The sequence below is a fragment of the Penicillium longicatenatum genome (assembly GCF_028827895.1).
Source record: "Penicillium longicatenatum strain IBT 33135 chromosome Unknown contig_6_segment0_segment0, whole genome shotgun sequence".
Lineage (NCBI taxonomy): Eukaryota > Fungi > Ascomycota > Eurotiomycetes > Eurotiales > Aspergillaceae > Penicillium > Penicillium longicatenatum.
Genome location: NW_026643123.1, coordinates 5,368,079 through 5,390,841, shown reverse-complemented (window position 1 = coordinate 5,390,841; position 22,763 = coordinate 5,368,079). Strand labels below are relative to the sequence as shown.

At 50.6% G+C, this 22,763-nt stretch overlaps 11 protein-coding genes across 11 annotated transcripts; 7 read left to right on the top strand and 4 right to left on the bottom strand.

Annotated features, from left to right (window-relative positions):
* Positions 1–759: 759 nt before the first annotated feature.
* On the top strand, positions 760–1,279 carry tim9 (protein transporter TIM9; the record flags this gene model as incomplete). The annotated part of the gene is made up of 3 exons (XM_057120598.1): positions 760–767; positions 859–928; positions 1,085–1,279. The coding sequence occupies 3 exons, from the start codon at positions 760–762 to the stop codon at positions 1,277–1,279; spliced, it is 273 nt and encodes a 90-aa protein (XP_056970153.1).
* An 865-nt stretch (positions 1,280–2,144) lies between these two features.
* Positions 2,145–3,699, top strand: N7484_010210 (bifunctional alcohol dehydrogenase/S-(hydroxymethyl)glutathione dehydrogenase; the record flags this gene model as incomplete). The annotated part of the gene is made up of 6 exons (XM_057120597.1): positions 2,145–2,165; positions 2,237–2,251; positions 2,414–2,528; positions 2,590–2,725; positions 2,785–3,422; positions 3,485–3,699. 6 exons carry the CDS (start codon positions 2,145–2,147, stop codon positions 3,697–3,699), a joined length of 1,140 nt encoding a protein of 379 aa, XP_056970152.1.
* A 753-nt stretch (positions 3,700–4,452) lies between these two features.
* N7484_010209 (putative 1-aminocyclopropane-1-carboxylate deaminase) lies at positions 4,453–5,532 on the top strand (the record flags this gene model as incomplete). The annotated part of the gene is made up of 1 exon (XM_057120596.1): positions 4,453–5,532. One exon carries the CDS (start codon positions 4,453–4,455, stop codon positions 5,530–5,532), a length of 1,080 nt encoding a protein of 359 aa, XP_056970151.1.
* Positions 5,533–5,734: 202 nt separating this feature from the next.
* On the bottom strand, positions 5,735–7,396 carry N7484_010208 (inositol-3-phosphate synthase INO1; the record flags this gene model as incomplete). The annotated part of the gene is made up of 2 exons (XM_057120595.1): positions 5,735–6,638; positions 6,696–7,396. 2 exons carry the CDS (start codon positions 7,394–7,396, stop codon positions 5,735–5,737), a joined length of 1,605 nt encoding a protein of 534 aa, XP_056970150.1.
* A 1,205-nt stretch (positions 7,397–8,601) lies between these two features.
* N7484_010207 (sugar porter family MFS transporter) lies at positions 8,602–10,441 on the bottom strand (the record flags this gene model as incomplete). The annotated part of the gene is made up of 6 exons (XM_057120594.1): positions 8,602–8,678; positions 8,738–8,854; positions 8,907–9,396; positions 9,450–9,965; positions 10,020–10,189; positions 10,237–10,441. The coding sequence occupies 6 exons, from the start codon at positions 10,439–10,441 to the stop codon at positions 8,602–8,604; spliced, it is 1,575 nt and encodes a 524-aa protein (XP_056970149.1).
* Positions 10,442–12,059: 1,618 nt separating this feature from the next.
* On the top strand, positions 12,060–13,293 carry N7484_010206 (sugar transporter; the record flags this gene model as incomplete). Its single annotated transcript, XM_057120593.1, has 2 exons — positions 12,060–12,609; positions 12,662–13,293. 2 exons carry the CDS (start codon positions 12,060–12,062, stop codon positions 13,291–13,293), a joined length of 1,182 nt encoding a protein of 393 aa, XP_056970148.1.
* Positions 13,294–14,342: 1,049 nt separating this feature from the next.
* On the top strand, positions 14,343–15,564 carry N7484_010205 (uncharacterized protein; the record flags this gene model as incomplete). The annotated part of the gene is made up of 4 exons (XM_057120592.1): positions 14,343–14,520; positions 14,597–15,204; positions 15,274–15,373; positions 15,434–15,564. 4 exons carry the CDS (start codon positions 14,343–14,345, stop codon positions 15,562–15,564), a joined length of 1,017 nt encoding a protein of 338 aa, XP_056970147.1.
* Positions 15,565–16,597: 1,033 nt separating this feature from the next.
* On the top strand, positions 16,598–18,821 carry N7484_010204 (uncharacterized protein; the record flags this gene model as incomplete). Its single annotated transcript, XM_057120591.1, has 3 exons — positions 16,598–16,709; positions 16,759–16,884; positions 16,936–18,821. The coding sequence occupies 3 exons, from the start codon at positions 16,598–16,600 to the stop codon at positions 18,819–18,821; spliced, it is 2,124 nt and encodes a 707-aa protein (XP_056970146.1).
* Positions 18,822–19,321: 500 nt separating this feature from the next.
* N7484_010203 (glycerophosphodiester phosphodiesterase) lies at positions 19,322–20,499 on the bottom strand (the record flags this gene model as incomplete). Its single annotated transcript, XM_057120590.1, has 4 exons — positions 19,322–19,918; positions 19,982–20,161; positions 20,216–20,403; positions 20,460–20,499. 4 exons carry the CDS (start codon positions 20,497–20,499, stop codon positions 19,322–19,324), a joined length of 1,005 nt encoding a protein of 334 aa, XP_056970145.1.
* A 403-nt stretch (positions 20,500–20,902) lies between these two features.
* N7484_010202 (zinc-dependent alcohol dehydrogenase family protein) lies at positions 20,903–22,081 on the top strand (the record flags this gene model as incomplete). The annotated part of the gene is made up of 2 exons (XM_057120589.1): positions 20,903–21,557; positions 21,615–22,081. The coding sequence occupies 2 exons, from the start codon at positions 20,903–20,905 to the stop codon at positions 22,079–22,081; spliced, it is 1,122 nt and encodes a 373-aa protein (XP_056970144.1).
* Positions 22,082–22,126: 45 nt separating this feature from the next.
* N7484_010201 (cupin domain-containing protein) lies at positions 22,127–22,741 on the bottom strand (the record flags this gene model as incomplete). The annotated part of the gene is made up of 1 exon (XM_057120588.1): positions 22,127–22,741. One exon carries the CDS (start codon positions 22,739–22,741, stop codon positions 22,127–22,129), a length of 615 nt encoding a protein of 204 aa, XP_056970143.1.
* Positions 22,742–22,763: the final 22 nt, after the last annotated feature.

Here is a 22,763-nt window from a genome sequence, read left to right as displayed (position 1 = left end):
TCATCTCATGCAGACCCAAGGTTCGAGGCCGGGGATGAAACTGGGTTAAACTGGGTCAGGGTCGGCTGTCACTTTGTATATAGATTCGAGAGGCGGTCGGTAGATGTTGCATGGGGGGCGCAAAACAACTTTGAAGGATTAAAGCTGAATTGGAACTAAACGGTCGAGCTGGAAGATCGAATTGGACGATGTTTTCATCCCACATTCCGTCGAATTGTCTGGACTTTGAGAATTACGGGATGTTCATGTTCTAATTTAGGGGTCTGGCTGTGCCCGGATCCAGGTACCTGGACTCGCTCGGTAGGCGGCATACTGGGGGAGGTACCTTTGGTGTGGAGCCAGGCACCGGTCTTAATTAACCACCAATGAACGTCACCAATACATGGTCGATAATTTATTCTTAGGGGAGATGGGCGGAATCTCGTGACTGGACGATTCCAATTTATCTGTAATTAAGGAGCAGACAGTGATCTCTGGTACAGAAAGGACCAAGTTGAATCGAATCATTTGGCGCCGCAAACGGTCCCACAGATCATGTGACCGTTCCAGACTTGTCAGGTGTCTAGCCCCGGATGCCGGTCAGGTGATATGAATCACGTGTCTATTCACCAGGCAGGTCGGATCAATATACTTGCGGCCCGAAAGAAACAGCTTCGGAGCTTGCAGGCGTGTTCCGGCATCACGAACCATCAACATCCGGACCTTATCTCAATACCCTCGCCTCAGAATTCTTCCTTTTGCACTTTACATCACTACATAATGGAAGGGTGAGTTGTCTATTGCGCCTGATTTGCTTTTCAGCCACACGGTCAGGAGATTGTGGTTTCACGGAAGATTTGAAGCTGATCGAATATCTAGCCTCAACGCATCAGAGCAGCGCGAGTTCCAGAACCGCATGGAGCGCAAGCAGCTGAAGGAATTTATGACCGTACGTGCCAACCCTACCGTCTCATCTTTGCCTCCAATTGGTGCTACCAGTGGAACAGCCACCAACCCCAATCCTTAACACACCTGGCGAGAAATCATCTTGTCCTCTTTCCCCTTATGCAATCCTTCAAGCTGACTCAGATTCCTTGCTGCTCAGATGTACTCCAAAATGGTCCAGCGCTGCTTCGATGACTGTGTGAACGACTTCACCACCAAGTCTCTCATCAACCGTGAGGAGCAGTGCGTCATGCGCTGTGTCGACAAGCACCTGAAGAGCTCAGCCCGCCTGCAAGAGCGCTTCCAGGAGCAGAACGCTGCTATGATGCAGAGTGGTCAGATGGGCCCCCAGTAAAGCAACGCTTCAATTTAAAAATGGTTGAACTGGATGAGATCCGAGGAGACCCCCCCTCGGGTGCGCAGGGTTAGGAGGAAAGTGCTCCAGAAAACCTCCCTGTTTCTGATAGAAGCCAGCTTGGATGGATGAGCTTCGTATGGTCACTGCAGACCAAGGACATCCAACAAGGCTTGGTTCTCTTCGTGTACCATAGTGAAATCCGGGACGGGATGGACCGGGAACGAAAGCGAATTCCCCCATCCCTGATTCCCCCAAATATAAAAATGTAGCATTGCCGCAGTTGATGTGACTAAAGTTTTCATTGTTTCTTAATGAGCAAATCCCATGGATATGCATCTCTCATGTCCCAAAAGTTCGATTGGGTTTACAATTGGGGGGATACTTGCATATGTAGCCCCAATTGCGGAAAACTTTGCCTATTTCGGTTCCCGACTGTGGGCACAGATAAGCCATGAGTCTTCATAGTATCTAATCGCGTCTGTATGGATCTGTGACGCGGATTTCAGCTCCTTAGGCCGTCATCGGCTGATTGACCCGGTTCCCCCGATCCAGAATCTAGCTTCTAAGTTCTGAGAATTTACCATCCCTGCCCGGCATCGGGCCCAGTACCCGTTGGAGACCGAGATATTCGAGAAGCGCCCCTCATCCTCCTCATCTACTCCTCTTCTCCTGCCACCCCCACTCCCCTCACTCTGCCGGCTCCACTCCTTTCGCGAACTTTCCCTTCAAAAACCCATCTTTTCCCTCTTCTTCCTCTGTCAACCTTATTGTTCGTATTGACCACCCCCCCCCCTCACCATCACTATCAATCTACTAACACCCGTCCAGTTGTGTGGATATCAATTCCTTGACATCATACACTATGGCTAGCACAGTAGGACAGGTAAATTTTTCTATTTCTCCGATCAACATTGATCACATTGCGATCTGAAAGCTAAACATGATTAATGGCAGACCATCACTTGCAAGGTAAGAGCTTCTATGCAACCCCGCCAACAATGACGTCGTCCATCCCCGCGCCGGAACGCCACCAATTTTCATTTGACAAAGGCATAAAAGAAGTCATGAGAGAAAAGAAAAGAGGGGGAAAAAGCAAAAGAGAAGAACGAAAATACTGATCTAATTTAACAGGCTGCGGTTGCCTGGGGTGCTGGCGAGCCGCTCTCCATCGAGGATATTGAGGTCCTTCCTCCTCGCGCCGGCGAGGTGCGCATTCAGATTCACCACACTGGTGTCTGCCACACTGGTAAGCTCCGCTATAAACCCCGCCATGCAAGAAAAGTATGACAAAGATTGACACCATTTAGATGCCTACACTCTCTCCGGCAAGGATCCCGAGGGTGCTTTCCCCGTCGTCCTAGGTCACGAGGGTGCCGGTGTCGTTGAGTCCGTTGGCGAAGGTGTGACTTCCGTCAAGGTTGGCGACTACGTCGTCGCCCTCTAGTAGGTTCTAATTTGCATTGCTGTCTCAAATATGAGGATTCGGAAGCTGACCAGCGTAGCACCCCGGAATGCCGTGAGTGTAAGTTCTGCAAGTCTGGCAAGACCAACCTGTGTGGTAAGATTCGTGCCACTCAGGGTAAGGGTGTCATGCCCGACGGAACTTCGCGTTTCCGGGCTCGCGGCAAGGACTTGCTGCACTTTATGGGTACTTCCACCTTCTCCCAGTACACCGTTGTCGCCGATATCTCCGTTGTCGCTGTCACCCCCAAGATCTCCACCGACCGTTCCTGTCTGCTCGGTTGTGGTATCACCACCGGTTACGGTGCTGCCGTCGTGACCGCCAAGGTCGAGGAGGGCTCCAACGTGGCTGTCTTCGGTGCTGGCTGTGTCGGTCTGTCCGTCATGCAGGGTGCAGTTAAGAACAAGGCTGGTATGATCATTGCTGTCGATGTCAACGACGGCAAGGAGGCCTGGGCCCGCAAGTTCGGTGCCACCCACTTCGTTAACCCCACCAAACTGTCTGGCAAAACCATCCAGGAGCACCTGATTGAGATGACTGACGGTGGCTGCGACTACACATTCGACTGCACAGGTAATGTCGGTGTCATGCGCGCTGCTCTCGAGGCCTGTCACAAGGGTTGGGGTGAGAGCATTGTCATTGGTGTGGCCGCGGCTGGCCAGGAGATTTCCACCCGGCGTAAGTCATTGCATGACCCTTATTTTCTTCGAACGTTGTCGCTAACATGCCTCCTTTCGCAGCATTTCAATTGGTCACCGGTCGTGTATGGAAGGGATGTGCATTCGGTGGTATCAAGGGCCGAACCCAACTTCCCGGCTTGGTTGACGACTACCTGAACGGCGAGCTGAAGGTTGACGAGTTCATCACCCATCGCGAGCCTCTGTCCAACATCAACACTGCCTTTGAGCAGATGAAGCAGGGTGACTGTGTTCGCTGTGTCGTGGATATGAAATAAATAAGAAATATGTTAAAATAGTCGATGATTCTCAAAAGACCTGATGTGAAATATGATTTTCTTGTGTGCAAGCTTCCTCGGAAAACATCATTCATGCTGTTTTCTAATTCCTAGGGATTCCAATTGACTTTTAGGACTGAGAGGAACATCCAAGGTCCTCACCCCGCGGCACCTTGTGGGTGTTACGTCTTAGTACAACGGCCCACTAAATTAACAGTACCTACAGTAGACCGTTTCTCCAAGGATCCTGTTTGGGTCATCCAAATTGTTTCAGCTCTGGCCAGGATCGCTTACACTCGGCGTCGTGGACGGTACCATATTCCACTCGATTCCCACATCGGCGATCCTGGTCAGATACCAGGTCTCACAGCCACTTGAGTCGAGGCGGGCAGAGTCCGCGTTCTCCACCTTTTCTCCGCAGCATGTCGATAAGCTGCCCGATGTCGGTAGTCCATCGGAGAGAACATCGCGGTCCTAGATAGGGATACTCCCAATGGGGTGATCTTCACGGTGCAGACATGATACCACCGACGGACGATGTCCGGACTGAGGATTGGAAGGAGAGAGCGAAAGCATGAACTTATAAACAGCGTATCCTCGCGGCTGTTATCTTTATTTTAACCTGCTTCAATCATTGACTTCTACTCTTCATACTTCAATTCCTGTCAGTTGCAAGGGCTCGTTTGTCCTCACTCAATCAACCGGTTTTCAAATCGTTCATACGTCCCAGTCTTCCAACCAAAATATACTGCAATGACCAAAGAAACGCTCACCCTCCCCGAGCCCTTCGCCTCCATCGCGCGAACTCCGCTCCTCCTTGGGCCCTCGCCAATCCACGCCCTTCCCCGCATCAGTGCCGATCTCGCCCGTTCAAGCACCTACCCGCCAGTGACCATCTATGCCAAGAGGGATGATCTAAACTCCGCCTACGCCTATGGAGGTAACAAGACCCGCAAATTGGAGTATCTCCTGGCGGACGCGCAAGCTCAAGGATGTGACACACTAGTCTCCATCGGTGGTGTCCAGAGCAACCATACCCGCCAGGTTGCAGCCGTCGCAGCGCGGACGGGTATGAAGGCTCGTCTGGTTCAGGAGCACTGGGTTGACTGGACGGACAAGGGGTATGACTCTGTCGGCAATATTCAACTATCTCGTCTTATGGGCGCAGATGTGCGATTAGATCCTTCTGGATTCGGGATCGAGCACAAGAATACCGCGCAGGCGGTGGTTGAGGAGTCCAAGGCGAAGGGGGAGAAGCCTTACTATATCCCGGCTGGGGCGTCGGACCACCCACTTGGCGGTTTGGGGTTCGCACGGTGGGCATTTGAGGTTCGGCAGCAGGAGCAGGAGCAGGGTGTTTTCTTTGATACTGTTCTTGTCTGCGCTGTGACGGGTTCTACCTTTGCAGGTATGATTGCGGGTTTCAAGCTTCTGGAGCGCTTGCATCCGACAGACCCTAAGCGGAAAATCATTGGTATTGATGCATCTGCGACTGTTGATGCCACGCGCGAACAGGTCCTTCGCATTGCTCGCAATACCGCTAACAAGATTGGTCTGACTGCGGAGGATATTACCGATGCGGACGTCATTCTGGATGATAGATACCATGCCGGAATCTATGGAATCCCTGATCGTCAGACATGGGATGCGATCGAGTATGCCGCTCGTATGGAGGCTTTCATCACGGACCCGGTCTACGAAGGCAAGAGTTTTGCGGGTATGGTGGACATGATCAAGCGTGGCGAGATACAGGGCAGCAATGTGTTATATGCACACTTAGGTGGCCAGTTGGCCTTGAATGCGTACTCTGAACTTGGTGCGACCAAGGAATAAATAGGAACTCTTAAGGGCAATATAACAAGGCGTACAGAATTTACTGCAAATACAATTACAATTGGAGCAAAAAAAAAAAAAAAAAAAAAAAAAACTGTATGGGCGATACAAATGTTTCGTTCTTATATTGAGAAAGGAGCGACTAAAGTTGGATAACTAGCAGATAGCTCAAAGGACCAAGAGGCAGCCCAGAGAACCACCCTTAAAAAAGCTTGTGCTCAAGGGTCATCTCAGACTCAGGCTGGAGACCAACGCAGGCACGGAAGATATTAATCAGAGCCGAGCGCTGCTTGCCAAGAGCGTTGACGACGGGAGTACCCGCCGGGGTCAGAGGAGCTTTGAGCATGTAGCTGAGAATGCTGAGCACGCTGTGGAAACCCTTGTACTCGGCGCCCTCAGCATCGGTTTTCCAGCTGACACGAGTCATCATCTCAGCCAGGATAACCAGGTCGAGAATTAAGGGCGAGGCCAGGAGCGAGTCCTCACAAATGTTGAACAAGCTGATGGTCTGGTGGCCACCCATGAAGATCTCAGCGTAGTACTCATCGAGAGCACGCTTGTTGTCACCAACAGCAGGCATGTACTTGATGACGACAGTGTGGTCAGGGTGCTCATCCTTCTCGTAAAGGATGTGGTTAGCGGCGACCATATCGTCGACGACGTTGGACTTGGAGATCTCCTTAGAGCGGAACTGCTTCTGAGAGCTCAGGTTTTTGCCATCGTTGTTACCCAGGTGGTTGTAGCTGGCAATAGAGGTGAGCTTGATACCGGCGTTGATCAAGAAGTCGACCAGGGCGGACTTCATCTTGGTCTGGCCAGATTTGAAGTCATCACCGCCAATGAAGGCACCGTGTTGCTCAGCAAGCTGAAGGGCACCGGGGACAAAGGTGTTCTGGGGCGAACCGTTGATGAACGGCACGTTACCCTCTAGAATAGCGGCCACAGCAAACACAGTGGACGGGGCAATCTCAGCGTGACCGGTCTTGATCGAGTTGATCAGGTTCTCGGCAGTATCGTTGACGCCAGGGACAATATCAGCGTAACGCTCGGTGTTGGCAGTCCACATGATAACGACCTTGTCCAGACCATTCTGAGCCTTGAAGTCACTACATCCAGGATTAGCAAATGATTTCTACAAGTCACGGGTGTGATTCCAGACTTACCGAATATCCTGCTGGATCTTCTCGACGTGGGCCCAGCAAGCTCTGGTACCCTCGAGGACGTTGTCGGCACGGTCCTCCTGATTGGCGGCGATGAAGTCCGGATAGTAGATACTGGGCAAGGGGGTCATCTCGGCCATCTCCTTGCGGACAAGGGACTTAAGGCTAGGCTCGAGCACCTGGGCACGGTCCATGGAAGCAGCGAGGTTCAGGCTGCTGATGTCCCAACCACCAATGGCCAGATCGTCAGGGTGGACCATGGGAAGCAAATCGCGGAAGGGGATGTTGATCTCCTCGCCGGTCTTAGCATCCGAGCCCAGCTTGACGGTAGAGCTCATGACAATGGAGCCATAGTAATTGGCAGACTGCTGACCCTCGCGGGTATCCCAGGAAAGCTTGCGGCGGTTGGCAAGAATACCAGCGGTGACGGTGGAACCGTTATTTCCACCCCAACCAACCAGCATCATACCGACCTTGCCAACCTTACGGTCCACCTTGAAGTGGTAGTTGGTAGCCTTGGGGGTGGCCACCAACTTATTGTCGGTAGTACGAGTGACCTCGGTAGTTTGGTAGACATACTGACTCTTGATCTCGTCGGCCGTGTACTGGACATTGGGCGACTGGACGGTAAACAGAGGAGAATCTTGACGAGCCGGCCCGTTCACTGAGCCATTGGCACCATCCGAGCTAGCGTGAGGAGCCATTGTGTTCACGGGATTGAAGAGAGTGAACTTGAAGAGAAACTGTGGAGCGCGGAAGCTTTACTGAGTGTAAAGTGGTTGATCCGGTGCTCCTCCGCGGCTGGAGGTGCGTCGGCCGTTGAACGGGTGGTGGCGCCTAGAGAAAGGAAACATGTCAATTTTTTGTTCCAAAGCTGCAGTATTGCAATTGGAGCCAATGTGCTCCATGGTCTAGAACTTACGAGTTGAGGTGTGTGGAGAAAATGGTGCCGGTAGTATGTGATCACGTCTCGACGAGATGTGATCGAACCTATTGATAAGGCTTATACGAACCGTAAAGGTAGTAAAGGGGAAAGTGGTAATTGGATTGTTGGGGGGAAAGAGAGAGGAAGGAAGGTAGACCTGGAATTAAATAGTATGGCCCGCACGTGAGACTCCGCCGGGCTCCGGGGTTCTCGTGAGCCCCGGAGTTCTCCTGATTTCCATTCCATTTGCGCTAATATCCCCCTTTTTTTGTGGATTCGAGCTAATGAAAAATTGGTTTACTTTCGCTAATCCCTCCGAACTAAACTCTCTTCAGACCAAACAGTGGTCCCGGTGTTGAGAGGTTAGGCAGTGATTTCTGTACAGAGGGTATTTGGCTCGCCTAAAAAAAAGACCAAAGCAAAAAATGGAAAAAGAACACGCAGCGCATGAAAAGTGGGATCCGTTTATGTCCGATAAAGCTACAAGAGCCACGAGTCCCCAGGGACCAATGGCATCGTCAATCAGGGACGGCAGACCATGTTCGGCCGTCTTTGTTCCGGTGCCTGGCCTCCTTTCCTGTCCCGCTGTATTTTCTAGTCGAATTGCTTGAGAATTTTGCTGTTCCAATACTCAACTGTCATTTGCGGATGCAGCAGATCATCGACTACCCCTCGATCCCACACTGGTGATCCGTGCCTCTGCACATGCCGAGAGTCGGCACCTGCGCGGGGCTAAAACAAGGGGAAAAGCAAGCGGTCTACACATCATGCCCCACTACACCCACACCGCACTTTGACGTGAGCGAGAACGGAGTATGTCTCATGGCATGATCCTCGTTATGTGAAATGTGTCAATGCTTTAGCTTAGGAAATCTTTTGCAAATGATTTTCTACCATTCCAAATTTTTTGAATATGCCCAGCCATGTAGTCATGTTATGCAACGTCTCTTTAGATAAGGCTCTGATCTGAATAATTTTGCTAATCTAATTAGCCTCGGTGTCAATGCAAATCATTTCTAATTCAGGGTTTTCAGTGCTTTGGTCTGAAAGTCGCCCGATCTCTACCTTGGTATCATGTATTATTTGATCTTTGTAAGACTTCATCCCCGAGAGGACGAACCCACGTCTTCCAAGTGTTCTTCGGTGGCCATTTTGTTGATGGCACTGCGCTCCGCCAACCTGGTCTCGATGCCGAACAGTCGGGACATCTCCTCGAGTGACCGCCCCCGAGTTTCCACTATGTAAAAGAAAGTCAGTCCGTGCTCGTGCTAGAAAGAAAATCGACTGACCTAGACAGTATCGGACAAAGAAGAAAGCAATGACACAGATGCCCGAGTATATGATGTACAGACCCCAGCCAATGGCATCACCAATGGGTGGGCTTGCCTGTGCAACAATATAGCACGCCGCCCAAAGTGACGCGGTGGTGAGAGCATTGCCCTTGGCTCGCATAGACCCGGGGAAGATCTCAGCCGCGTAGGTCCATGACCCAACGCCCCAACTGATGTTGAAAAACACATAGAACAGGTATGGAAATATGATGATAGTATAGTTTGCACTGTCATCGGGGTGGTGCCCAGCGTGCCACTGCAGCACAGTAATCCCAATCATGGCCCCCATCATTCCGACGGTTCCAATCTGCAGCCATGTCTTCCGACCCAATCGATCAAAGTAAAAGATTGGCACCCAAGAGAAGACAAACAGCACAATACCCACACCTCCTGTTGCAAGGTTCGCAGTGCGTGGGTCCTTGATTCCTCCTCGTTCGAATAGAGATGGCTATATTGATAATCAGTAAACGCCTCTATTTTTGTAGTGGTGATATGACTTACAGTGTAGTAAAGAATGGAGTTGGTACCTGTTATCTGCTGGAGGAACTGGACACCCATTCCCAAAAGAGTCACTCGCAAAACCGGCTTGGTGAACATGTCTTTCCAAGTCGCCTCGCTGACAACGTGCTCAAAATCAATCGAGGCCTGAATCTCCAAAATTTCTAGATCAGCTGCCTCGGATCCGTGAAGTCTTGTAAGAACCTCTCTGGCACATTCTTGTCGGTCTTGACTAACCAACCATCGGGGACTGGGAGGAAGCCAGAACCAACACCCAAGAGCAAGGATCGCTGCAGGTAATATCTGGATGGCTAACGGAATGCGCCACCAGTCATCTGTTTGAAGGAAGTTGAACCCATAGTTCATCCAGAATGCAGCCAATTCTCCCAGACACAGAATCATTTGTTCGATGGCGACGATTCGGCCTCGAATAGCCGGTGGGGACAATTCGGCCACGTAGAGAGGCACACCACCTGCGCACGCGCCAACGCCATATCCTAGAATCACTCGACCAATTGTCTATATAGTCAGCACGATCCGCATAGTAGTAAGAAAGCAGGGCTCTGGCCTTACGATCTGTGCAATCGAGTATGATGTCGCTTGAAGGACAGCGCCGACGATAAATACCAAACAAGCAACAGCAAGGGTCCGTTCACGCCCGATTGGGTCTGCAAGGTATCCGAGTGACATGGCCCCAAAAAAGCATCCGACATCGTATAAGGATACAACCATGCCTATAACCCCTGAGTCGGGTCAGCTTGGTGCTCATGTAAATTGCTGGTTCACGTACAGGAGTTCTTCGGTTGCATCAGATCAATCCATCGTTGATCAGCCACGATCACACCCATCACCCCTTGATCATATCCGAAAAGAAACGCTCCTAGGGACGCGAAGGCTGTGACCGCGTAGAGATAAGGCGTGTTACCCACCCGGACTTCGAGGGAGTCGGTACCAGGGGGTGGCCGAATCAGTTTGGTTTGCTTGATGGATATCATGGTGACGAGTAACTAAAGAAAAAGATGAGAACAGGAATGTCCTCACATGTTATATACTCAAAATGCAGTACCTACACTCGATCCGATCCGAGACACCGTTCATTATCTGGGGTTTATGCAGCAACTTCGGCGATAGTCCGGTTGTCATTTGCGCTGGAATGCAGCTTGAACGCGACGTAGGATCTTTTCTGTTGAGCGGACTTTAGGTGTGTGTCGCCATTCTTGCTGATCATTACCCCGATGAGACCTGAAGAGGGAATTTCGACGCGCGATGGTTGGTCTGTGCGCCTAGATCACTGCGGGGAAGCGTGAAGATATCTCCATCTTTAGCGACGGAGAGTTTGTAGACGATCATGGGTATGGATCAGGGTTTTGATCGCCAATTTGATCTCCTGTTGATCACAACCTACGGGTTGTCATCTGGGCAGGTAGACCCTGGCAAATGAATCAGAGGTTCCGGGCGAGGCTTGCAGGAGATTTCAACTTGAGCGGGGGGAAAATGTATATATATCAACGCATAGCTCACTTGCTACAATCGCCAACTGGACATCTAGAAACCGACAACAATGACAATATTGAGTTTTAGAAAGCTCAACTCGAGACGGACGCTTGCGGGCACTTGAAATATTGAAGTTGAATCTGCCTTCAATTGATTCAACTTCGAGATTTGGTTTTACATAAGCCGCATACTCTGCGTCCGATCGATTGATTATTATCTTACAGTAGATTCATGCCTTCAATATGGGCAATGACGTCTACCACGTTCCTTTGTCCGGCTAGTGATCTACAGAGCAATCATAATCAAAGGGTCACGAAATATGCTAATTATAGGGATACCGGTGGAGACAAGGGGCTTACGAGTTACGAGAGAGACGGTATCTATGGCCCTTAGCTACTTCAGATATGCTTTGCATGGTCTTGTTGCCGTCGAAAAAGGATAAAAATTTCCTTTGAGAGTCAAGTTTTTTACTTAAAACTACATGAACGGTGTAGTCCAATTAATTTACCAAAGCGTTGTGAGATTTCGCAGATAAATGTTGGACCAGCCCGCGCGAGCCAGGGGAATGAACAGAAACTTGGAATGTCGGCACAGAAACAATAAATCAGTGGAGACAAGCTATCTCAGAAGGAGGTACCAATGAAATTGGAAGTCAATTTTTTCTAGAAAACTCTTTTTTACCCCATTGGAATTGTCATTGCGTGGTCAAAGTCAATACAAACACATCGTTAATTCGGTTCTAAACCATATTTGAGCCTCGATGACGCGTTTCCTTGGCCTGCGAGGCAACCGCCTCAATATATTCTCAACACTTGGCGTCGCTATGCCCGCCCATATGTCGGTTGGCTATAATCTAGCCTTGTTAGGGAGGGGGGGGGGGGGGGGGGGGGGAGGGTGTTGACCCTACGCAGCTTTGAGGAGCAGTTCCCTGAAATGGACGTAATCAATGCCAACCCAGCCGAGAAGCAGGTCATATCCATTCTCTAGGGCACTGTGGTTGCTTTATTTGCCATCAGAGCCTTGCTTGGAACCCTCTCATGCATCGGGTTAGGCGATATCTTGGGTCGCCGCCGGGTCATCATAGTGTCTGCGGCCCTCCAATTGATAGGGACAATCATCATGACAAGCGCATTTTCCTTTACACACCTGATTGTCTCGCGGGTTGTAGTTGGCCTTGGTGTTGGTGGACTACTGTCGACTGTCCTTGTTTGGCAAGCAGAGATCTCTCCAGCGGCAAAGCGTGGCACCCATGTTACGACTAGTGGGATCTTTGCCTCGATAGGTGGCCTGTTTGCCTTGGCCTTGGATCTTGGGATGTCATTCGCTCCTGGAAGTGTAGGGTGGCGCTTCCCCATGGCATTCCAAGCTCTGCTGTCCCTGATGACTATGGGATTTACGTGGGTTCTTCCTGAATCCCCTCGCTGGCTCATGATGCAAAATCGAGTGGCGGAAGCACGGGAAGTTTTCACGGTCTTGGGAGCTGTTGTTACCGAACATCCTAAGATAGAGAATGAGATTCAAAACGTACAGTCATCCCTCAACCAAGGAGAGAACTCATCAAATCGGGTATTTGAAAAGGGACCACAGCGTATATTCCATCGCACAATCATTGCCGCAAGCCTGTTAATGTTTGCGCAATGCACGGGCATCGATGTTGTTGGACTCTATAGTATGTGATATCCCTTTCAGGACACCTCCCGTCCTGCTAATTGTCGCTCTAGCAAACATCATATTTGAAAGCTACCTGAACCTGGACCCTTTACTTTCCAGGGTTCTGGGTGTGGTTTACCAAATAGTCAGTCTCCTGGGAGGCATTGTATGCGTTTTTACCGTTGATGGACTGGGCCGGCGGACTCTAATGTTGTCAAGCGCGACAGGCAATGCCATCTGTATGGCTCTCGTGGCTGGATTGGGCTCTCAGACTGAGAATAAAATGGTCATTCACGGGTCTGTCGTATTTATCTCCCTCTTCCATTTCACCTTTATCGTTGGTTTTGCTGGGGTGCCCCTGCTCTATGCGTCAGAAATTGCACCCTTGAAAATGCGTGGCACGATCAACGGTATCAGCATCAGCACTCTTTGGGCATTCAGCTTCCTCATCACAGAGGTCACACCAATTGTCTTTGAAGCTAATGGATGTAGATTTTTCATCGTTTTCGCTACTTCTAATGTGATCATCATGGCAGCGGTATACTTCTTATTCCCAGAGACCTCTGGGCACACCCTGGAAGAGATAGACCAGATTTTCATCTCCTCGAAGACCATTTGGGAGCCGGTCTGGGTGGCTAAGCGGCTGTCACAGTCAGACCCGGAGGAATTGCAGAGAAAAGGACATACGACCCTGAAGGTGTGAGGACGTCAATGAGTGAGCATCGCATAACGGTGAAACTACAAGGTACCTAGTGCTATAGAGGGCAGATCATTGATACGTTCCTTGGAAACAGCGTATCCCAGATGTGTTTAATAGCTTCGGTTGATTGTAGTTTGAGAAATGAAGTCAAATACTTGTTCCGTGGTTCTCCACACGCGAAATCCACACAGACTTTCCCCGCTTCCACCTCAACCTTTCCCCATCCCAGTCATGATAGCAGCAAGAAAAATCCAATGCTGGTAAGAGGACCACCAGCGACCAAGATAAATATACTGATTTTTTCATAGTGACCCATGTCGGCTACTCCATCATAAATGTGATCACCCTCACTAATGATTCCCAATTTCTCTGACCTGAGTAGGCGATGGAACTCTCCCACAATGCGGCCGATGTGCGCGAACAGGGCGCACATGTGCACGAGGCCAAAAGCAGGCAAACTTTCGCCTGGCGAGAGGTCGAGAGCATAGAACTCGGTTTCCACGCAACCAAGTCTGGCTTAAACCGCCACCCCGAGGTTGGTCGTAAGTACTACTCTGGCATGGGACACGGTCTGACATTGTGATCCCAGTGGACTTTGTACTGGAATCAGGAAATGGAGAGCTAGACGGAACGGTGAATATGTCGTTGGTGGATGGTCAATCTGAGAATGTGCACTCATTTGCCGATCGCAATGAAGTGTCCAACTCCGAGGCGTCGGCGCATCCCGGGCCAGTGGTGCAAGAAGCAGTCCATATACCGAACCATCGACTTAATACCGACCGATATGAGCTTACCACTTATAGGTCATCAAGCGCAAATCCAGGGCCACAGGCCAGAACGCGTTCTTGGCCTTTGAGAGATCCAGAGGAGGCCTCCCTTTTGATGCATTTCGTGGATCATATTTCATCATTTGTGAGCCGTACTGTTGCTTGCGGCGGTCGCTTCCCATCTAATAATGAGATTCTTAGTTTGACTGTACCGACCGACAACAGCATTTTGCTGTTCACATACCTTATCGTGCACGGTATTGTGACACCTTGTTTAACGCGATCATGGCATTGTCCGCCCGTCACTTAAGTTGTACCACTGCTTTCAACACATTTGTATCAGATCGGTACTATCAAGCGTGCCTGAAGACATTGATACCAGCATTGAATGACCATGGGGTTACCATGGATGACGATTTGCTAGCGGCGACCGTGATTCTCCGACTGTTAGAGGAGTTTGATGGTGAGTGGACCTCCCCACCACGATGTTGTCACTACGCGTTAAAATCCACTCTGTTAACGACGATCACACTCCATAGTCCCACTGGCTGGGTCTGATCTTCGAGGCCATTCCTTTGGCACCAAGGCTTTCATTCAGGGTCCTCCCCCGTCCGCGACGACAACCCCAAGCCTACGGCAAGCGGTCTACTGGAGTGGTCTTCGCCAGGAAATTTTTAACGCACTAAGCCTGCAACAGGCCCCAGATATCGATCTCAGTTCTCTCCACTCTCTATTTTTCGCCCTGGGGCCGGATGCTGGAGACTGTGCCTGGGCCAACCAGGCGATCGCCCACTGTGCAGATGTCCTCCTCTTCTCCTTTGGCATGGGTCCACACTCAGTGGCCGAGCATGACAATCTGCGAAAGCAAAATAATGAATGGCGCGACGGGCGACCGGCATCCTTCGACCCCTATTTTGTTGGCGAGGACGTTGAGGTAGGTGTTAGGTTTCCTGATATTCGGTTTGGCTCTCCCTGGCATGGTAGGTTCTCCGACTGCAATGACCTCTCCGGTGCTCCACAGAAGTCTGACCTGTCTTTAGCAATAGGAAACCAATATAACGTATTGGCCCGAGTTCTGCTCTCCGTACACAACCCTAGCATCCCGACCGTTGGGTATTTGCGGAGGCGACTTGCCGCGGAGGCCGATGTGAGTGCTTTATGTTCATAAGATGTTAGGGTGAACCCTAATCGCTGATGTACTGTATGACCTACGTAGTTCCAAATCCGTAAGGGGGTATGGACCGTGTGTGGTGTGGCGCTATCTAACTCTTCTGTCCCTCCTGCGATGGTTGTTGGATGCATGGCCATTCATCTCTGTAAGTGCATTTATAACCAGAGCAAGGGGCGAGGACTGGGGAAAAAGCTAACGGGTCCAGGTGGTCATCGATTCACAGATCGACAGGAACAGAACCGGTTAATCCAAGTTTTGACCAAAACCTCCGGTCGGCACGGCTGGCCAACCCATTTCCTCGAGCGTCAACTTCGCGACACATGGGGCATGGCATGAACGGCCCCATGGTTCCATGCAGATATCTGCCAGAAAGATTCATTTGTGGGATCTCATCTTACACCGTACGTAAGCGGCGTTCATCGGGCCCAAAGCAACCCCCTCGTTGCCGACCTCATAAGAGGCTCACGGTGAGCTCGAGGTGCGGAAAATGCAAGTCGCCGATCAGAGCACATTAAGATTGAGTCGGTGACACCGTGACAGAGTCATTTCTTTTTTTAGAGAGATTGGAGGGACTCGGGCGATGATCAATTACATTTCCTCGTATGGGAAAAGATCACGGATTGTTATGATTGGGGGCGAGTGTTGGCACGTCAGCGGCCTTCGATCTAGATCGGGGGGTTTTGCAGTTTACGGTTTACCTCCTTGGAATTGTGGTGTTTAGTGGCTCCACCGATCCTGCATGGACTTCAGACTGCATCATGATTGGACCTGGAGGGGGGCAGTGGAACCAGTCCGTGGATCCGAGGACCCTTTGGTTCAAAAGTGTACACAAAAACGTACCCAAATACGCCATGAGCGAGACGAGGTGTTCGCAGTCCCTAAATACTACCCCTGAACTATATAGATCAGCCAATCTCGACAACGGATGGAACCATAAACGAGGTGCCCCGGTGGGGACGTTACCTGCGTACTTGTCCTTTAGAAGCGCAAAACCAATCTAAAGATTGCATCAGCCTGTGGATTTTTGTGGAACAAGACAGGGACAGAAGAAATAATGACAAAAGAAAAGAAAAGATGCAATGAATTACCCCTGAACGTGGACTTACGAGTCCTTTCATCCGCAATGGAGACGCTACGTGACTAGCGCGGTGCATGGGGACACCGACTGGTTCCCGCTTCCCACTCACGATAGGCGATCGTCCCAATTTCCCTCCACACCCCAAGGTAACGATTCCAAGCCTATTTCAAATCTACCTCTTCCAGAAATCCAAGTTCCTTCTTTATCATATTCTGAACTTCCCCGATAGGTCCAAGGGATGCAGCTGGGGTTATCCCGCAATTCCCATGACCATCAGGTCTGAAATAAAACATGGCCATGGATATGGATATGGGCTTCTTGCCCACTATTAAATGCTCCAGTTGTGGGAACAATGTTGAGATCTTCGCGATGGGAGACCATGTGTGTGCCCCGGTCTTTCATGGTAAGGCATATCTCGAAACCACCTCAGATTGTAGCTGACACGCGAGCAGCCCCTATTGCACCCCCATCACCGCCCCCGTCCGCGGGGTTCGATTCCGCAGACCGACTGACGGCTGCGATGGCTGTCAAACCCGGTCGGTCTGGGGCTCCGCCACGGATTGATCCGTCGATCGCAAGTATGTGATTAGTAAAGACGTAGAGAAGATATCACTGACAACTAAGTCCAGATCGTGCATTCCTTCAACCGAACATACCGACGCCAGCGAGCAGCATTGGGCAAGCACCGTCGCCGCTTTCAGTGTCAGCGCCTCGCTCACCCTTTCAACCATCCCCTCGTGAGCAAGTATCACCGGACGATGAATCTGTGATTAATCTAGACTCGGTGTTTTCATTTCCCATGCCGGGAAACCGGGCGCCGACTCGTATATCGACACCGGGGTTGTTAGGTGAAGCGCCATCCCGATCTATGACAACCCCATCTCCACGACCAGGGCTCGGGCTGGATCTGGTACCGGAGAACATACAACTTCCACCGAGCCCCCTTCCACCAGCTCCTGAGACCATGGACGTGAGTCACCAACGGGGGGATTCTCTAGCTAGCCATAGCAGCTACCGCACCTCTTTGGCAAGCACTCGTTATGGCAGTTCGACAGCAAGATCCTCAACGAATAGCTTCTCACGGGGGTTTCGCACTTTTATAGATGATACGCCGCCGCTGCCACCTGCACCACTCCGCACACCTAAAAAGTCCTCCTTCTCGCAAGATTTGCATTTGTCGTTACGTTCATCAAATCGGAGTGACCGACCTGGGGAAAGTTATAGTGGATTTGATTTCGACCTTCCGGCAGGGTCTACGGCCTTGCACGATCTCCCTGAGGGGCGGTCTCCCACGGATTTGTTCAAAGGCGACCCCGATCACCTCTTAAGCATACCCCCGCAGAACCATTTACATCCTGCGGCTGCCGAGTCAGCATACGATGAGCCAAGAAAGAATTCCGACGCAAGCGAGAGCAATATGTCTATCACAAGCTTTGCACGAGCTCTGGGTTTAGACGAACATATGCCCGAAGCAGAGAGCTCTGTATCATCCGACTCGCGATCAGAGACCCGCAGTGGAAGCTCCATGTCTAGCCTTCCATCCGATGTCAGTGTCAACCGATATAAGCCTGCTGACCCTCTCAATCTGGGACCCTTGGTTGAGGAGTTACCCGTACGAACGCGACAGACTATCTTGGAAGTACCAGGTCGCATGCGTAGCCCGATGGATGATGTTCCCACCATTCCCGCTGCGTTCTTTAGTCCAGATTCCCCGACTGATCCAGCTATTCACCATGGCAGTTTATCATTGATTGCGGAGAGACGAGAGAATCAAATCCCAAAGTCAACACCCCAGGAAGCCCAAGCATCCCGCAATTTTGAGGAGCCTAAAGAACCTGAACCTGAAGTACCTCTCTCACCTAAGCCGGTGCAGCGGTCGGCGACGGCACCTATTCCCCGACCCTCAACTCGATCTACAACGAGGAGCAAGGGCCTATGTAAAGGCTGTGGCGAGGAGATCACAGGAAAGTCAATCTCTTCGTCAGACGGTCGTTTGACAGGGCGATACCACCGTGGCTGTTTTGTTTGCTTTGAATGCTCCTCGCCTTTCCCATCAGCCGATTTCTACGTTCTGAACAACCGCCCGTATTGCGCACAACACTACCACGAGCGTAACGGATCTTTATGCTCTACTTGCCATTGCGGAATCGAGGGTCAATATCTGGAAACTGTCGAGCGGAACCAGAATCGACCCGAGCGCCGTCGCTTCCACCCCGACTGCTTGCAGTGTCGTGCGTGTCATGTGCTCCTGAAAGGCGATTACTTTGAGTGGAACGGAGGCGTATACTGCGAACGAGATGCCCGGCGCGCAGCAGCAACCTACTACCCACCATCGCCCGGTCTTCGACGACCTACGATCGGCTCCTCACCCCTGGCTCAATCTGCTAGATATCCTCCCCCAAGCAGCTACCCGCATCCTCAACAAAACCAGGGTCTTCGCCCCGGCCCGCGCTTCCCCCCTGGTGGTGCTGGACGCTTCCCTGAGCGAAGGACTACCAAGCTTATGATGTTTTAAAAAAAGGAGGTTTCTTGACCTTATTCTCTGACCTGCCCGGTGCGGCGTCCACTGGGACATCCTGCTTTGAGCTGGACTCCTGTTCTGTTTTACCTGCTTTCTCAATTCCCCTGATTTTGACGCCAATTTTTATCTCCCTGGAATATCCTTTGTTTTTAGGCTGCGCTATACCCTCATCTGACTCTTGACGCATTTTCTTTCGGCTACCGCCGACCTGGCGTTTGTCATTCGTTTTGCATCCTGGATTTGCCTTCTCACTGTATCAATTGATCTATATACCATTCACTTTTGTCATTTTCTGGCGCCGCGATATGGACCAACGGGTTTCTCCCTTCGGTCAGAGCTTGTCGCATATCTTGATTTAGCCTCATGGAACCGGTGTTTGGTCAGTCGAGTGTTGTTATTCTTTCCTATATAACTTGGGTGAACATAATGCCTCATTCATAAAACTCGAAATAATTCTATTACCAACGCTGCTTAATGCAGATCTCTTACGCCCGTCACGTCATTTTCCTCTCGTCAAGATGCACACGCTCCACCGTTGGAAGATATTTCCTCTTGAGGAACCAACCAAACGTCAGAACATAGAATGCCACTAGCAAGATCTCTACTCGCTGCCCAAACGTCAGGCGATCTGCCTTCGGATCAAGTGAGGCCAGAGGTCCCTTCTTCTGATCCAGTTCCCATTCTTCACAGACCTTCTGGAATCGTGCAGGGTCGTCTGTGATGATGCCATCGACTTTGTGTCGAATACCCCAACGCATTAAATTTGGCACGTTCACAGTCCACAGGTAAACTTTTCGACGTGCCGCGCGCGCCTCCTCCAGAAACCCACGACCTAGCGGACCCATCAGGATTTTCTGATTGATGTTGAATGAAATGCGAGGCACCTGTAAGAATTGGCGAGCGTAGCTCAAGTCGACACAGATCAATGCCATCTCATAACGTGGCAGATACTTTGCACGAGGTGGTAAATATCTGGCTGACCAGCAGCCAAGAACAATACGTCGATGCCAATCAGGACCTATGGCTGGGATGGGTACTGTTTCGACCGCCTTGGCGATACCCTGCATGATGGCAGTAGGATCGTTATTAAGCTAGTGGCGGTCAGCTACGGTGACTTTTTTTTCCAGGCTAATCGATACGGGGTCTCAACATACCTTGATGTCCAATAAAACCCAGATATGCTCACGTCCTGGCTGTCGCAAATATTCCAGGACATCAACCAGCCGGGGCATTGGCTCATGCGGCGCTTCGACTGTACGAAGAGTTTGCAAATAGTCCCAGTCGCATTCGGTAACTTTCTTCTTAACACCATAACAACGTTGTAGTGATGCATCCTGTACTTACTGAGCATGATTCTCGACAAATCTTATGACCACAGAAACACTCACATGTGACAAAACGATCACTCCATCCCGGCTGATATGCAGATCAAGTTCGAGTGCATGAGTACCTGCCGCAATGGCTTTATCAATTGCACAGATAGTATTTTCAGGATAGTGACCCTTATACCCTCGATGGGCGATAGTCTGTGGAAGATGGGAAGCATTGTGTAAAGTCGGTGAATGTAAGAAATGCGCTGTGGACTGGGTTAGTGTACAATGCTGGCATGGTACTGATCTTAGAGTTACAAACCTGGGATATCAGCTTGAGGTGATGAAGGGCCGTCTGTCATTATGTCAAGGTGGTATTGTGAGGAATAGCGAGAAAAAGTGCAAGTGACGAGGCATTTATCTTTCGGAGTTTGTGCGGATTTAACGGCGTCTCCGCTGCCCTTGGCGGGTTCGCCATGCGCATCTCTGCTTTGGGCGGAATGCTGCTGAACTGCGCACGGTGTCATCATGACATGTGTCCAAGCGCAAAACCAGAGAATTCTATACACGCCTCAAAGAATTAATTGATGCTGAAGAATGAAGGTTGGAGACGTCCGGACGGATGAAGCCTCATGGAGATGACTAAGCTATGGCATTTCTCCAACTCGGCGACTTCTCCTTTGGCCGATCAAACGAAGTATTTCGACTGTGGATTTGCCCGTTATAATATTCATTTCCTCCTAACAATTTTCGATACTCCTAAACATGAGCATTCAAAAATGGATCACGCCTCTCCAAGGCTTGGATAGCCTCCGCCAGATAGAGGACTCGATGCCAACACCCGGCGCGGGGCACGTACTGGTGAAGATCAACGCAGTCTCCCTCAACTATCGAGACGTTGAAGGTGAAGCCCCCTCAAAGCACGAAGAATATAACCAAGAAAGTGACCTGATAACTGATAAGTACTTATCAGTGACGAAGGGTGAATATAAGCACCACAAAACCGCCGATCAAGACGCCACCATTGTGCCATGTTCGGATATGTGCGGCACCATCATCGCCATTGGACCTGATGTATCACAATGGACCGTTGGAAACCGCGTTTTGTCTACATTCCTACCCGAGCATCAAACCGGCCAAGTGATGGAGAACCAATTGGCAGGAAGTCTGGGCCTCCCGCTGGACGGCGTCCTCGCCACTCACCGCATCTTCCCCGCACACGGATTGGTCCTAGCTCCTGCATTCATGTCTGATGAGGAAGCATGCACCTTGCCAATTGCCGCGGTGACGGCCTGGATGTCTATCAATGGGATGCGACCAATGGGGCACAATGGCGGTAAAGACGAGTATATCCTGCTCCAAGGGACTGGGGGTGTAGCCATAGCAGGATTGCAAATCGCCAAGGCTTCTGGGGCTAAAGGTAATATCACTCTATTATTGAAAAACAGGACCAGGTTGCTTAGTGCTGACTATTTAGCCATCATCACGTCCTCATCCGATGAAAAATTAGATCGAGCCAGAAAGCTAGGTGCCGACTTTACAATTAACTACCTCACCACTCCGAACTGGGAAGCAGAGGTAATGCGAGTCACGGATAACCACGGCGCCGATATTATTCTCGAGACTGGTGGAGCACAAACCCTCAGAAAAAGCTTTGACTGCATTGCGTTTGGTGGCCTCATCGACTGTATTGGCTATGTATCGGGCAAAGTCGATGCGGCTGATGATCGGATGAACGTGAATTTATTGGCTTTGCGACGAACGGTGACCCTCAAAGGCATTATCAACGGCCCCAAGGATCGGTTTGAAGAGATGGTCCGATTCTATGAGAAGAACCAGATTCATCCAGTGGTTCATCGGGTGTTTTCTTTCGCTGAAGCTAAAGAGGCATTCAAGTTTTTAGAAAGTGGTAGTCACTTCGGAAAAGTGGTTATTAAAGTATAGCCTTAGGATAAAAGATAGTACCTTAGACTAGGTACATGTTGTACTTTACTGGTCATTCCCACTCGTGTTGATAGCTCCCTTCATCGGACCCAAATCTTCCTTAAGACGAGCCCCACCGACCGTCAATGGCTTACAGTCCTGCAGCACAAACGCCATGCGCGTCCATTCGGTCGTACTCGGGTTTCGCCAACCATGCATAGTAGCACGTTGAATAGCGTGGTCACCCCGCTGCAACAGAACGGGCTCCCCTTCCTCCAAAATCATCTCAATCTGACCTTCCAACACAATGCCATAATCAAGACTTTGTGTCCGATGAACGGCGCCCGGGCTGTTAGGCGCAAAGTCCACAATGCGGAACACCGAGCCGCCGGGGTTGACCAAGCCCAGATTTCCAGACTCGATCAGCTTATTATGGGCTTCCAGGTCGGCGTCGTTGTTCAGATCCGGCGGGAATTGCGAGGTGGTGTAGGCAACACTAAAGGACATTGGGTGCGACTGGCCTGCAGTGACATGGTTGTGGAAAGAGAGGGGCACTTCGGTCGAAGAGTGGAGGATAGCCTTTCCCTCTGCATTGTGGCCGGTGATATGTCTAGTCACAGGTCGAAGGGCTGTAGCTTTATGGCGCTCGACGGCGTCCATGACGTCTTGTGAGGCGGGCATGATGATGATATTCTAAAAACGT